Source organism: Schistocerca piceifrons, chromosome 2 (genome assembly GCF_021461385.2).
Source record: "Schistocerca piceifrons isolate TAMUIC-IGC-003096 chromosome 2, iqSchPice1.1, whole genome shotgun sequence".
Lineage (NCBI taxonomy): Eukaryota > Metazoa > Arthropoda > Insecta > Orthoptera > Acrididae > Schistocerca > Schistocerca piceifrons.
The window spans coordinates 583,866,161-583,878,957 of record NC_060139.1 but is presented as its reverse complement, the minus strand read 5'-3'; the positions used below and the strand labels follow the sequence as shown (position 1 = coordinate 583,878,957).

Below are 12,797 nucleotides of genomic sequence, written 5' to 3'. Positions count from 1 at the left end.
GCTCATAGAAGGTAAACGCGCCGATTTGGTTCACTGAGTCTATCCTGGGTTGCGAATAGAATGATGGCCTTAGACGTTTAGTCGTACCTATAACCAGCAGACCCATACAGCTATGTACATATGATTATTCCGCAGTTCACATCCCAGTCTTGGCGGAGGGTTCAGGGAACTACTTTCAGACTATTTCTCAGCCGTTCCACTCTCGAATGGCACGTGAGAAAAACGAGTACTCTTATCTTTCCATGTGAGCTCTGATTTTATTACGGTGGTCATTTCTCCCCATGCACGTGGGACGCATCAGAATATTTCCAAATTCGGAGGAGGAAGTTGCTGACTGAAATTTAGTGACAAAAATTTCCCCAAAATGAAAAAGTATTTGTTTCAATGAGTCCCGCACTTACTTGCTCATCATATCTGTGACAGTCTCTCCTCGATTTTAAGGTAATATATAACGAGCTACTCTTCTTTCAACTCTTTCGATGTCCTCAGTAAATCCTGTCTGACAAGGATCCCACAGCACGTAGCAACAACGCTCGACAAGAGAATGGACAAGTATAGCGTAGACAGCGTCCTTAGTAAATTGGTTGCACCTTCTAAGAATTCAGCCAACAAGACACAGTCTTTTGATCTTCTACCCCACAACATTTTCTGTCTGATGGGTCTAATTTAAGTTGTTCGTAACTGTAATCCCTGGTAACTTTGTTGAATGGGCAGCCTTTAAATTTGTATCATTTATCATGTAACCGAAATTTAACGGAATTTTTTTAGTATTCATCTGGAGTCTCTCACACTTATTATTTTGTTATTTTATCCATGTTCGACCTTTTGAACTATGCGGTCGTTAATTATTGTTGGTGAATAACGCAACCAGCCAGAAATGCTTTTCATTTGCCATTATTTCGTTGCCATAACCGGTTTCGAGTTACCATGTCCATCTACAGATGGCTAACATTTCCTATGCCATTGATGTTTTGCTCAACAACAGGCGACGTGCAGATGAACAGAACAGCAATGTAATTAGAAATTTTACCCATCTGGAAATGGGCGTGGTAACCACAAACCGTTTATGGCAATAAAATAAAGCATTTCAAAAGCATTTGCGATATTCACCAACAAATACTTCTTATTGTTCATGGTCAATTGTTGCTTTCGCACCATACATATATATTCCTAAGTCGTTTTGTAATTCATATTGATCTTTTGATGACTTTACTGGATGGTAAAAGACAGCATCATCTGCAAACAATTTAAGAGCGCTGCTCAGACTGTCTCCCAAAGGTTTAAGCAGGTAAGAACTAGTAGAGAGCCTGTAACGCTGCCTTGGGGAACGCCGGATATCACTTCTGTTTCACTCGACAACTTAGCATCAGTTACCGCGAAATGTTAGGTTTCTGACCAGAACTCACGGATGCAGTCGCGCAACTGAGGCGATACTCCACGGGCTGGCACGCAGCCATCTTGAATTACGTTTGTGCTGTTTCCTTACATCACTCCAAATGAACAGGATGTTTCCTTCAACAAGTCATAGCTGATTCCTTTCCTTAATCTATCACAATTGTGCTCTTGGTGCTTCTCTATTAACTGCTGTGCCAAGAGGACTGTATACTTCCTCGTCACGATGAGGCCGCACTGACTACTGCTTCTTCGGTTTCACTACATCTAAGCGAAGAACCTAGAAATACAGTACAGCAGGAGTCACACCATTATTGTATTTTTGTCCGAAGCGTAGGAAACCTAAATGTTGGTGGTCGGATGCACGCTCTCAGACTTTGCATGGAGATGTGAATTCTCTTCCTCTTGAAACCGCTCGGACTGCACATCAACGGAAGAAGACAGCGCAGTTGTTTTCTCAAGAAAGAACTAATGAAATGTAGGCACCTACTTTTAACAACACTGCGATGATCTACTGTCTACAGCGTACTTGTCAACATCTTGTCAAAAAAGAGAAAAAAGAATTCAAAAATCATTGCGAATGCCATCTCAGTTTGTTTCTGAAACTAATCTTTGCAGTTGTTACTTGGAGAACCACATTTGCTTGTAACATAATCTTAGCATCATCTGTTGAATATACTGCGGAATTTGGCTCATTTTATGTACCATGCTTACTGACAAACAATCGTGCAACGAACAGTAATAAGTGAGTGGGAAAGAATGGAGTCCCTCCTCTGTACAAAAAGAGGATAGAATGAATTACAGACTAATATCCCTAGCCTGTTTATTGATAATAATGTTAATAATATTTATTATTTTGTAAATGTCATGGAATACCTCCTAATATAGTGTCGGATCACCTATTGCACGGCATAATGCAACAGATCGACGTGACATGAGCACGAGAAGCAATTGGAAGTCATGTGCAGAAGTATTGATCCATGCTGTCTCTATAGCCGTCCATAATTGCGAAAGTGTTGCTGGTGCAGGATCCGTTCCTCACAAGCGACTATTAATCAAATTGCGTGCATATGGAGTATGGTCTCAGTTGTGTGACTGGATTCGTGATTTCCTCTCAGAGAGGCCACATTTCGTACTGATAGACGGCAAATCATCGAGTAGAACAGAAGTAATATCTGGTGTTTGCTGTACCTTATTTACATAAATTATCTAAGTGATAATCTGAGTAGCCCCCTTAGATTGTTTGCAGATGGAGCTGTAATTTACGGTCTAGTAAAATCATCAGACGATCAATTCCAATTACAATGTGATCTAGAGAGAATTTCTGTATGGTGAGAAAAGTGGTAATTGGCACTAAACAAAGAAAAGTCGAGGTCATCCACATGGGTACTAAAAGAAATCCGATAAATTTTGGGTATACGATAAATCAAACAAATCTAAGGGCTGTCAATTCGACTAAATACCTAGGAATTACAATTACGAGCAACTTAAATTGGAAAGACCACATAGATAATATTGTGGGGAAGGCGAAACAAAGACTGCGCTATGCTGGCAGAACACATAGAAGATGCGACAAACCCGCTAAAGAGACAGCCTACATTATACTTGTCCGTCCTCTGCTGGAATATTGCTGCGTGGTATGGGATCCTTACCAGGTAGGATTGACGGAGGACATCGAGAAAGTGCAAAGAAGGGCAGCTCGTTTCGTGTTATAGCGTAATAGGGATGAGAGTGTCACTGATATGATACGCGAGCTGGGTGGCAGTCACTGAAACAAAGGCGGTTTTCTTTGCGGCGAGATCTATTTGTGAAATTTCAATCACCAACTTTCTCTTGCAAACGCGAAAATATTTTGTTGACATCCACTTACATAAGGAGAAATGATCATCATAATAAAGTAACAGAACTCAGAGCTCGAACAGAAAGATTTAGGTGTTCCTTTTTCCCACGCTCCATTCGAGAGTGCAATGGTAGACAAGTAGTATGAAAATGGTTCGATACGCCCTCTGCCAGACACTTAAGTGTGAATTGCAGAGTAACCATGTAGATGCAGATGTAGATTTTTTGCACGAAATGACTTCTCGATTATGTCTCGTAAAGTTTCGATAGGATTCATGTCGGCCAGCCGCGGTGGCCGTGCGGTTCTAGGCGCTTCAGTCCGGAACCGCGAGACTGCTACGGTCGCAGGTTCGAATCCTGCCTCGGGCATGGATGTGTCTGATGTCCTTAGGTTAGTTAGGTTTAAGTAGTTGTAAGTTCTAGGGGACTGATGACCTCAGATGTTAAGTCCCATAGTGCTCAGAGCCATTTGAACCATTTGATTCATGTCGGACAATTTGGATAGCTAAATCATTCTCTCAAACTGTCCAGAATGTTCTTCAAACCAGTTGCGAATGATTGTGGCCCACTGACGTGGAGCATTTTCAGTCATAAAAATTCCACAGGTGTTAGGGAACATGCTGTTCATGAATGACCGCAAATGGTCTCCAAGTACCCGATCATAACCAGGACGCAGTTCATTCCATCTAAACAGAACCTGTACCACTATCATGCCACCACCAGTTTGCACGGTGCCGTATTGACGAGTTGGGTACATGACTGCTTGGGTCTGCTCCACACTCGGACCCTACCAACAGCAATTTCCAAATAAATCTGGACTCATCTGACCAGGCTACAGTTTTCCTGCTGTCTAGGGTTCAAACGATGTAATCACGAGCTCAGGAGAGGCGCTGCAGGCGATGTCGTGCTGTTAGCAAATTCACTCGCGTCGGTCGTCTGCCTATTAACGCTAAATTTCGCCGCACTGCCCTAACAGATACATTCGTCGTACGTCCCACATTGATTTCTGCGGTTATTTCACGCAGTGTTGCTTGCTTATCACCGACAACTCTACGCAAACGCCACTGCTCTCTCTCGTAAAGCGAAGGCCGTCGGCCACTGTGTTGTCCATGTCAACAGCAAATCACACAATGAAGGCTTTCACGACCGGATGTTTCAGCTGCCGAGAATTCTTCCAGGTTGTATAGCCGAGGTCCATGGAACTCTTCTATCCCTGACGCTTAGTCCAAAGCTACGTTGGACATTTTCGGAGGTGCTCCTGGTTGTGCTGAGTCTTTGGACGAAACGTCAGGGTAGAAGAGTTCCATGGGCCACGGCCATACAACCCGAAGGAATTCTCGGCAGCTCAGTACCTAATGCCCACAATTTGGTATTCTCGGCACGCTCTTGACCCATTGGATCTCGGAATACTGAATTCTCTAACGTTTTCCGAAATGGAATGTCCCATGCATCTAGCTCCAACTACCATTTTGCGTTGAAAGTCTGTTAGTTCACGTCATGCGGCCATAACCACGTCGGAAACCTTTTCAGATGACTCACTAGGGTACAAATGACAGCTCCGCTACAGGACCGCCCTTTTATGCGTCGTGTACATAATACTACCGTCACTTGTTCGAATGGCTCTGAGCACTATGAGACTTAACATCTGAGGTCATCAGTCCCCTACTTAAGCCTAACTAACGTAAAGACATCACCCACATCCATGTCCGAGGCAGGATTCGAACCTGCGACCGTAGAGGTCTCGCGGTTCCAGACTGAAGCGCCTAGAACCTCTCGGCCACAACGGCCGGCACCGTCACCTGTATATGTGCATATCGCTACCCCATGTTTTGTCATCTCAGAGTAAACCTTCTGCAGTAAAAATTAGTTTGATTTTTGTAAATGTCTCCCAGTTAGTAAATGTAGGTGAACAGGTGCAATCTCTCTTCCTACAGTTGCAAAAAGCGATTTAAATCCTACCTTGTTGTCGACTTGCATCTGAGCTATGGACTAATAGAATAACACGTCACTGACTTGAAAATTTTTTGAATAGTTGGACCCTGTAGGTGATAATGGTCGGTGAAAGTGAAACAGAAATAAAATGAATGAAATGATAAATCTTGTACGACTGTTGCAGGTGCTCGAAGGAAAGTAAATGAATGTAACACCGGCTATACCACAAGGAAACGTGTTACGAGCGCAATGTTCTCAAGAAACATAAACTGTTTGCCAGATTTTGTCAACAGCACTCTCAGTATGTTCGCTGACAGTGCTGATGTCTTCAGGAAACTGTCGTCGCTGGACGACCTCAAGGAAATGTGGACTTACTTGGATAAATTTTCCACTCGGCGGTGTGGTTGACAGGTCTCTTGAAATGCGGATAATTGACGGAAAAGATACGTAACAATGAACTAGTATACAACAGTATTCGATTACAAGAATGTAAATCAACATCTGGAGCACGTTGTATCGTTTACACACATAAGAGTAACACTAAGAATCTACATGAAATAGAGCAGACATTTAAAATCTATAGTGGGTATTTCTTGCAAGGATTTTGGGAATGTGTAGTGAATTTGTAGTGCAAACCGCATGCAATCCATTTGTGCAGTTGCTAGAGCATTTGGAGTCATTGTCAAGTAAGTATGAAAGTATATACGGAAAAATTCAGAGACGCACTGAAGGAAAAGTATAACCGAGATGCTAAGGAAACTTTAATGCGTATCTTTGGAAGAAAGGAACGGCTATTCATTCGAAAACCTGTTAGATAATTTCGGAATTCAGGTAGCTGAGACTCGTACCGTGGGATGTTAATCACAGTCCTCTCGCTCGACACACAGATGGAATAAGACAGGAAATCGCCAGTACTGACATCAGTTATCCTCTAGCAAGCACTTCGAGGTGGTTTCCGAAATCTAAACACGCATATCTTCTGTTGAGTTACTCTCTTTACATACGGTACCACAAGAAATGTAGCACTAAGAGTTGTATTAACTGCTGTGTCGAATATTCTGCCTTCGACAAGCGTCGAAAAAATCACTGAAACACACCCAGACTGAGTGACGTGCCTTCTAATGAACTTCCAACGTTCGGATTTAAAAACTTCACTCATCTTCCATGTCCGGGATAAAAGTACGCAACGCGTCCCGTTCTCCAACACGGCGTTTTGTTGCTGCTACTCCCAGAAAAAGCATTAGGTTTTGCAAGCATCGGTAAGTGGCATGAAGTAATGAGTTGACTCCAGTCCCAACCAGGAAACAGAAGACCATTTGGCCTTGACATGGAGGCATGTCCCAAGTCAAGGATATATATGCTTACTTGTTAGTTGACGGAGTTAATCACATTATGTCACGATGGTAGCCTCAGTAAATGACCTGAAATCGGAGACTTACAACTTCTAGGAATATGATGTAAATATTCGTTACTGAACGCATATGTATGGCGATTGACCAGACAAACAGTTCTCTTTCAGTTGACTACGTTTTGGGGAGGAAGCTATCTAATGGTTTCAGAATTAATAGTGTTCCTACCAGGACATTTTGTATATACTGACAATCGCAATTAATCATCTCAATAACAACAAAATAAGTCATTGTGTTTGAATGGTTACCATGCTCCAGGTTCTAATATCGTCCGATTATGGGGAAGGTTTCAACTTACCAAGTATAGGCTGAGAGAGCCAGGTGATTAGATCGGGTTGTGGGGACAGAGAATCATGTGAAATTTTTCCATATATCTTATCCGAAAACTACCTTCGGCAGTCAATTAGAGAAAATATGTTCAAATGTGTGTGAATTCCTAAGGGACCAAACTGCTGAGACCATCGGTCCCTAGACTTACACGCTACTTTAAACTAATTTAAACTAACGTTAAGGACAATACACACACCCATGCCCGAGGGAGGATTCGAGCCTGAAATCTTAGCAGCAGCGCAGTTCTGGACTGAAGCGCCTAGAACCGCTGAGCCACAACGGCCAGCCCACCTGGATTCAGTCATCGTTGGCAGGATACCTACAAATGTTTTTCTGCTAACAAGGTAAAAGCGCCAGTCGATAAAATTTGGTTGGTTCATTTTGGGGGAAGGAACCAAACAGCTACGTCATCGGTCCCATCGGATTAGGGAAGGAAGTCGGACGTGCGCTTTCAAAGGAACCATCCAGGCATTTGTCAGAAGCGATTTAGGGAAGTCGCGGTAAACCTAAATCATGATGGCCGGACGCGGATTTGAACCGTCGTCCTCTCGAATGCGAGTCCATTGTGTTAACCACTGAGTCACCTCGCTCGGTCGATAAATTTTATGCGACATAATATTCCATCTACCAAATATCGATGGAAGGTACTAGGGTACAATATTTAGCTTTAGAAGTAATACTGCAGCTCTCCGTTTCAGAAAACAGCCTGGACGCGCGTAAATCCGTTATTAAAATGTTGAATTGGTATTTGACCATTCCCTTGCTCTATAATGCTCTGTATGTAGTGAGGAGAGTAGGACACATTGTCAGAAGGAAGGGGGGTTCAGATATCGGTCCAACCAACCTGATTTGCAAAAACAGACATGTCTGATAGGATAGCCGCAATCAGTGATTTTACAATGGTACTTATAATCCGTCCTGATTGCAAAATGTTTATTCATATGACCGGTTTCGGTTCATCAAGAACCATCTTCAGGTCTGATATGTCGGTTACAGGAGTAACCCGTCCAAATACAGCAACTTTCACATGCTGCGTCACAATCAAGACGGATTATAAGTAGCAACCTGATTTGCTTTCCCGTAATTTCACTACGCATGGCTGCCGAGGTTATTTGTTCGGCTAGGATGTGAGTGATTCATCTTCACAGCCGCTACGGTCGCAGGTTCGAATCCTGCCTCGGGCATGGATGTGTGTGATGTCCTTAGGTTAGTTAGGTTTAAGTAGTTCTAAGTCATAGGGGACTGATGACCTCAGATGCTAAGTCCCATAGTGCTCAGAGCCAATTGAACCAATTGAACCTTAAACAGTGATATCAGGAAACTCTTACATCGGGGAAGACTTCGTAGTTTGCGAAACATGAAACTTAAGCGTCATTTTCGTCTCGCTCAATAATGTGGCTTCATGTTGTTTACGACGTTACATCTAATAATTTTATTTATGTGACTGAATTCAGTAGCGATATCCTTTATCCCGTACTCAAGCCACGCATTTATCTACAAGCCAGGCCCCATTCTTCCACAAAGTGCAAATTTTGCCTGTGTCGTTCGCAATTTGTGTAGGATTACTAAATGCTGATACTGTAGTGAAGGCTTCAGCTGTGTCAGTAAATTGTCTGGGAATCTGCTAACTTTAGGGGCCTCTGTCACTCATAACCAAATTTTTTTGAGTTACGACAGTGTTATTATTTATCTTTACTGCTCGACGTTTCAGTATCGTTGCTGATATCTTCCTCAGTGAGCAATGTTTTTACGCTGGATGTGAGCCCTGTTCACCATCCTGAGAATGGTTCCTTTCGTATGTACGGCCTGCTAGTGAGAGGAAATTTCGATAAGTTTGTTTTTGGATAGGTTTCGGTTTGAGTAAACAATTTTTTCTTCTTTTTCTCCAGAAACGTTTCGTTGAAGTTACATCTTCCATGATAACTTTTTTTTATTTTCTTTCAGTTAAATAGCAGGAAAATGGAGTTGAGTGCAATTACGTAATTTCAGTTTTTAAGTAAACTATTCACAATTTCGAAAAGAGACAAAATATGTTGTACACACCTTGTTAGCACTTGCTGAGGGTTTTATGGCTTTCTGCATTTTGTGTTATAGCAGTTTTTCGTTTACAGTTTGTCATCTCCTACCATAGAGAAATTACTGTAGCAAAATTATTTACGTAACAACGCTGTAAGATTCCCAATGATAAATTTTCTGAGTAAATAACTTTTGTACATTAATTTGTCTATCCTTGCAGATGACAAACTGTGAAAGAAAAACAGCTATAAAACAAAATACAAAAAGCCATTACACTCACTGCTGCTTCTAACAAAGTATATACAAAATATTTTTTCTGTTTTCGAAACTGTGAATACTTTTCTTAAAAACTGAAATTATGTATTTACAGATAGTAAAGAACAATTTTCCTGTCATTTAAATGAAAGCAAACAAAGAAACTCATTGATGCTGGTGTAACTTCAACAAAACATGTCTGGAAAAAAGGAAGAAAAAATGTTTACTGAAGGCGGGTCCCTTCCAAAAACAAATTGATTTGTAAGGAAATGAGGGTCCAAAGAGTGGGTTTCAATCTCAAGATTGAATGTTGATAGGTGAAAAGGAGAATGAACAGATGCAACTACCGACTGGTTATAATTAAAATAGCTACTCACGGAAGTCCAGCGTTGGCTCTAACTATCGTATGGCGGTACAACTTGGCAGATAAGCTAATACGTTAATGTGGGACCCTTAACGAAGGAAAAGAATTAGTTTTAATTTTGGCCACTAGGTGCAAATCTGACACTATACAACATCTCACTGACATCTCCGTGGCTCATACTGAACATATTGCGTAAGCCCCAGTTAATAATAAAATCAAAATCATGCCTTTATCACCTGTGAGACCTTTTCTGCCCATGCCCCATTGCTAATCCATCACAAATGGAAACATTTATTGCGTTTTTTCTTGGACTTACAGCACCAGATTTGCACCTGGTGGACAAAATTGGAACTAATTTTTTTCCAGCTTGATCACTATTCGTTCAAAATGCTTTCGTGCACGAAACAAAAGAGAAAAATCTTCCTAAATGAGATTTCCACTCTGCAGTGGTGTGTGCGCTGATATGAAACTTCCTGGCAGATTATAACTGTGTGCCGGACCGAGACTCGAACTCAGGACCTTTGCCTTTCGCGGAAAGTGCTCTACCAGTCTAGAACTAAAGCTGTGAGGACGGGGCGTGAGTCGTGCTTCGGTAGCTCAGTTGGTAGAGCACTTGCCCGCGAAAGGCAAAGGGCCCGAGTTCGAGTCTCGGCCCGGCACACATTTTTAATCTGCCAGGAAGTTTCATATCAGCGCACACTCCGCTGCAGAGTGAAAATCTCATTCTGGAAACATCCCCCAGGCCACGTCTCCGCAGTATTCTTTTTTTCAGGAGTGCTAGTTCTGCAAGGTTCGCAGGAGAGCTTCTGTAAAGTTTGGAAGGTAGGACACGAGGTACTGGCGGAATTAGGGCTGTGAGGACGGAGCGTGAGCCGTGCTTGGCTAGCTCAGTTGGTAGGGCACTTGCCCACGAAAGGGAAAGGTCCCGAGTTCGAGTCTCGGCCCGGCACACGGTTTTAATCTTCCAGAAAGTTTCATATCAGCCCACACTCCGGTGCAGAGAGAAAATCTCATTCTGGATTAATGGTTTTCTTCCGGGTTTTCAGCTGACCAGTTGTTTCATATTTCTGCAGGATATTTAGACGGCCACCCAACATGTTCTTGAGGTTGGAGTCTACGTACTCAGTAAATACAAAACTTGCAGCACCTGGGTCGGTCGTCAAAATATCGTGCAGAAAAATAGAAGCAACCAGCCGAAAGCATACCAGTAAACTACTTGGAAGATTTAATGTGATACTAGAGCAGCAGGGTGGTACTCACGGTTGCTACCAGGCAAGGGAGAGCCTGTGGTAGGGCAGACGCAGGCCAGCTCCAGGCAGGCGAGCAGCAGCAGCAGGTGCTCCGCCGCCCACCAGGATGGGCCGACGCCGCCACGTCCTCTGGCGGCCATCGCGTGTGTGGCGGTCCCGGCGGCCGAGTCGTCGCACGCCCTTCTTGAGGAGCTTCTCCGCCACCACCCAGAGCTTGAGGAGGCCACAGGCCGCGCCTCCGCACATGCGGCTCCCCACGTCTCTTCTCCGTGTTCCGTGGCTGCCGGCAGCGCTGGCATCTGTGCTGCGAGTGCCGCGCGCGACCTGCGGCGGCGGCTGCGGCGGCGGTCCGCGCGCTGTGACGTCACCGGCGCCCTTGGCCACCAGCGGTCGTCGCGGAAGACGCTGCGCTTGCCGAAACGCCAGGCGGCGCGTGCGGTTTTCTTGCCCCCTCTACAACCCTACAGGTCTTTCACTCCTACTCACAAGACTGCTTTTTGTCTTTCTAACGTCAGAGCCGTCTTCTGAGAAGTGGCACAGCGCAAACATTACGACTTCAATTTATTTCTTTCGCAATTGTTCGTTATGTGACATTAACGACCTCACGCACGGTGTTGTCTTAGGTGCAACAAAAAAACGACTAGTGAAATAACAACTTCATGTTGGGTTGGGCACAGGTCACGTGACAATCCTCAAGCTCCGTGCAGTGAGGGAACTGCACGTACGACAGTCTGGTTTAAAAGGACGCTATAGATCAAATATTTCCTATGCGTTTATACTGAGCAACGCACCGTGAGATCACAAGGATGCATATATCCAGCGTCTCGGCTATTCCACTCTTCTTCCGCACTATTGTAGCACACCGCGGTCAATGAATTGTAATAGCATGAAGTCGGCATGCAACAATCAGTAGCTTTGGATAAGTGTATTACATGCCAAAGGACAAAGTCAGAATATTTAGCACTGAAGGATGTGCAGATGAGGTCTTGCAAGATCCAGGATGATGAGCTGAAATCGGTCTGCAAATTTAAATACCTAGGGTCGTACATACAGAGGGATGGAGGATTGGAAAGCGAGATACAACACCGAATAAATTGCGGTTGGAGCAACTGGAGAAAAATGAGTGGAGTGTTGTGTGACAAGAAGGTGAACATTGGGTTGAAAGGGAAAGTGTAAAAGTCGGTGGTAAGGACTGCTATGATATACGGGGCAGAGACATGGCCAATCACAGTAGCCCAAGAAAGGAAGATGGAAGTGGCGGAAATGAGGAAGCTGAAGTGGATGTGTGGGGTAACAAGGAAGGACAGAATTAGAAATGAATTTGTTAGAGGAGCTGTGAAAGTAGGACCCATGGGGAAGAAGATACAAGAGAGCAGACTAAGGTGATACGGACACCTACAGAGAAAAGTGGAAGAGTATATCGGAAACAGACTTGAAGCTATAAAGATTGAGGGAGCGAGAAGGAGAGGAAGACCGAAGATGAGGTGGAAGGATAAGATATCCGGGGACCTAAGGGAGAAAGGATGGAAGAAGGAAGAAGCAATGGATACAGAGCTATGGAGGAGAAGGATACAGAAGGGCAACGCTGACCCTACGTGACGTGGGAAAAGCCGACGATAAAGAAAGAAAGAAAGATGCTTCGTTATGCCAATCAATAGCATAGAATAGACAGAATAGGTAGGACTAAGGCCATCTACGTTAAGGGCTGGTTCGAGACCTTTTTCCCAGACGAGTGACTTATTTCGATCTCGCCCCCGAATTTCTCTCAACCCCCCCCCCCCCCCTCGTACCCCCCCTCCCTCCCCCGCCCTCGCACACTTTAACCTGTGTAAAATGGTTCAAATGGCTCTGAGCACTATGGGACTCAATTGCTGAGGTCATTAGTCCCCTAGAACTTAGAACTAGTTAAACCTAACTAACCTAAGGACATCACAAACATCCATGCCCGAGGCAGGATTCGAACCTGCGACCGTAGCGGTCTTGCGGTTCCAGACTGCAGCGCCTTTAACC

At 43.9% G+C, this 12,797-nt stretch overlaps 1 protein-coding gene across 1 annotated transcript in view; it reads right to left on the bottom strand.

Moving 5' to 3' along the window:
* LOC124777489 (protein takeout-like) overlaps positions 1-11,110 on the bottom strand; it is a 139,210-nt gene extending 128,100 nt beyond the window's left edge. The window contains exon 1 of the mRNA XM_047252927.1: positions 10,798-11,110. Within this exon, the coding sequence (XP_047108883.1) occupies positions 10,798-11,086 (289 nt within the window). The 5' untranslated portion in view covers positions 11,087-11,110. The remainder of the gene's footprint in view (positions 1-10,797) is intronic.
* Positions 11,111-12,797: the final 1,687 nt, after the last annotated feature.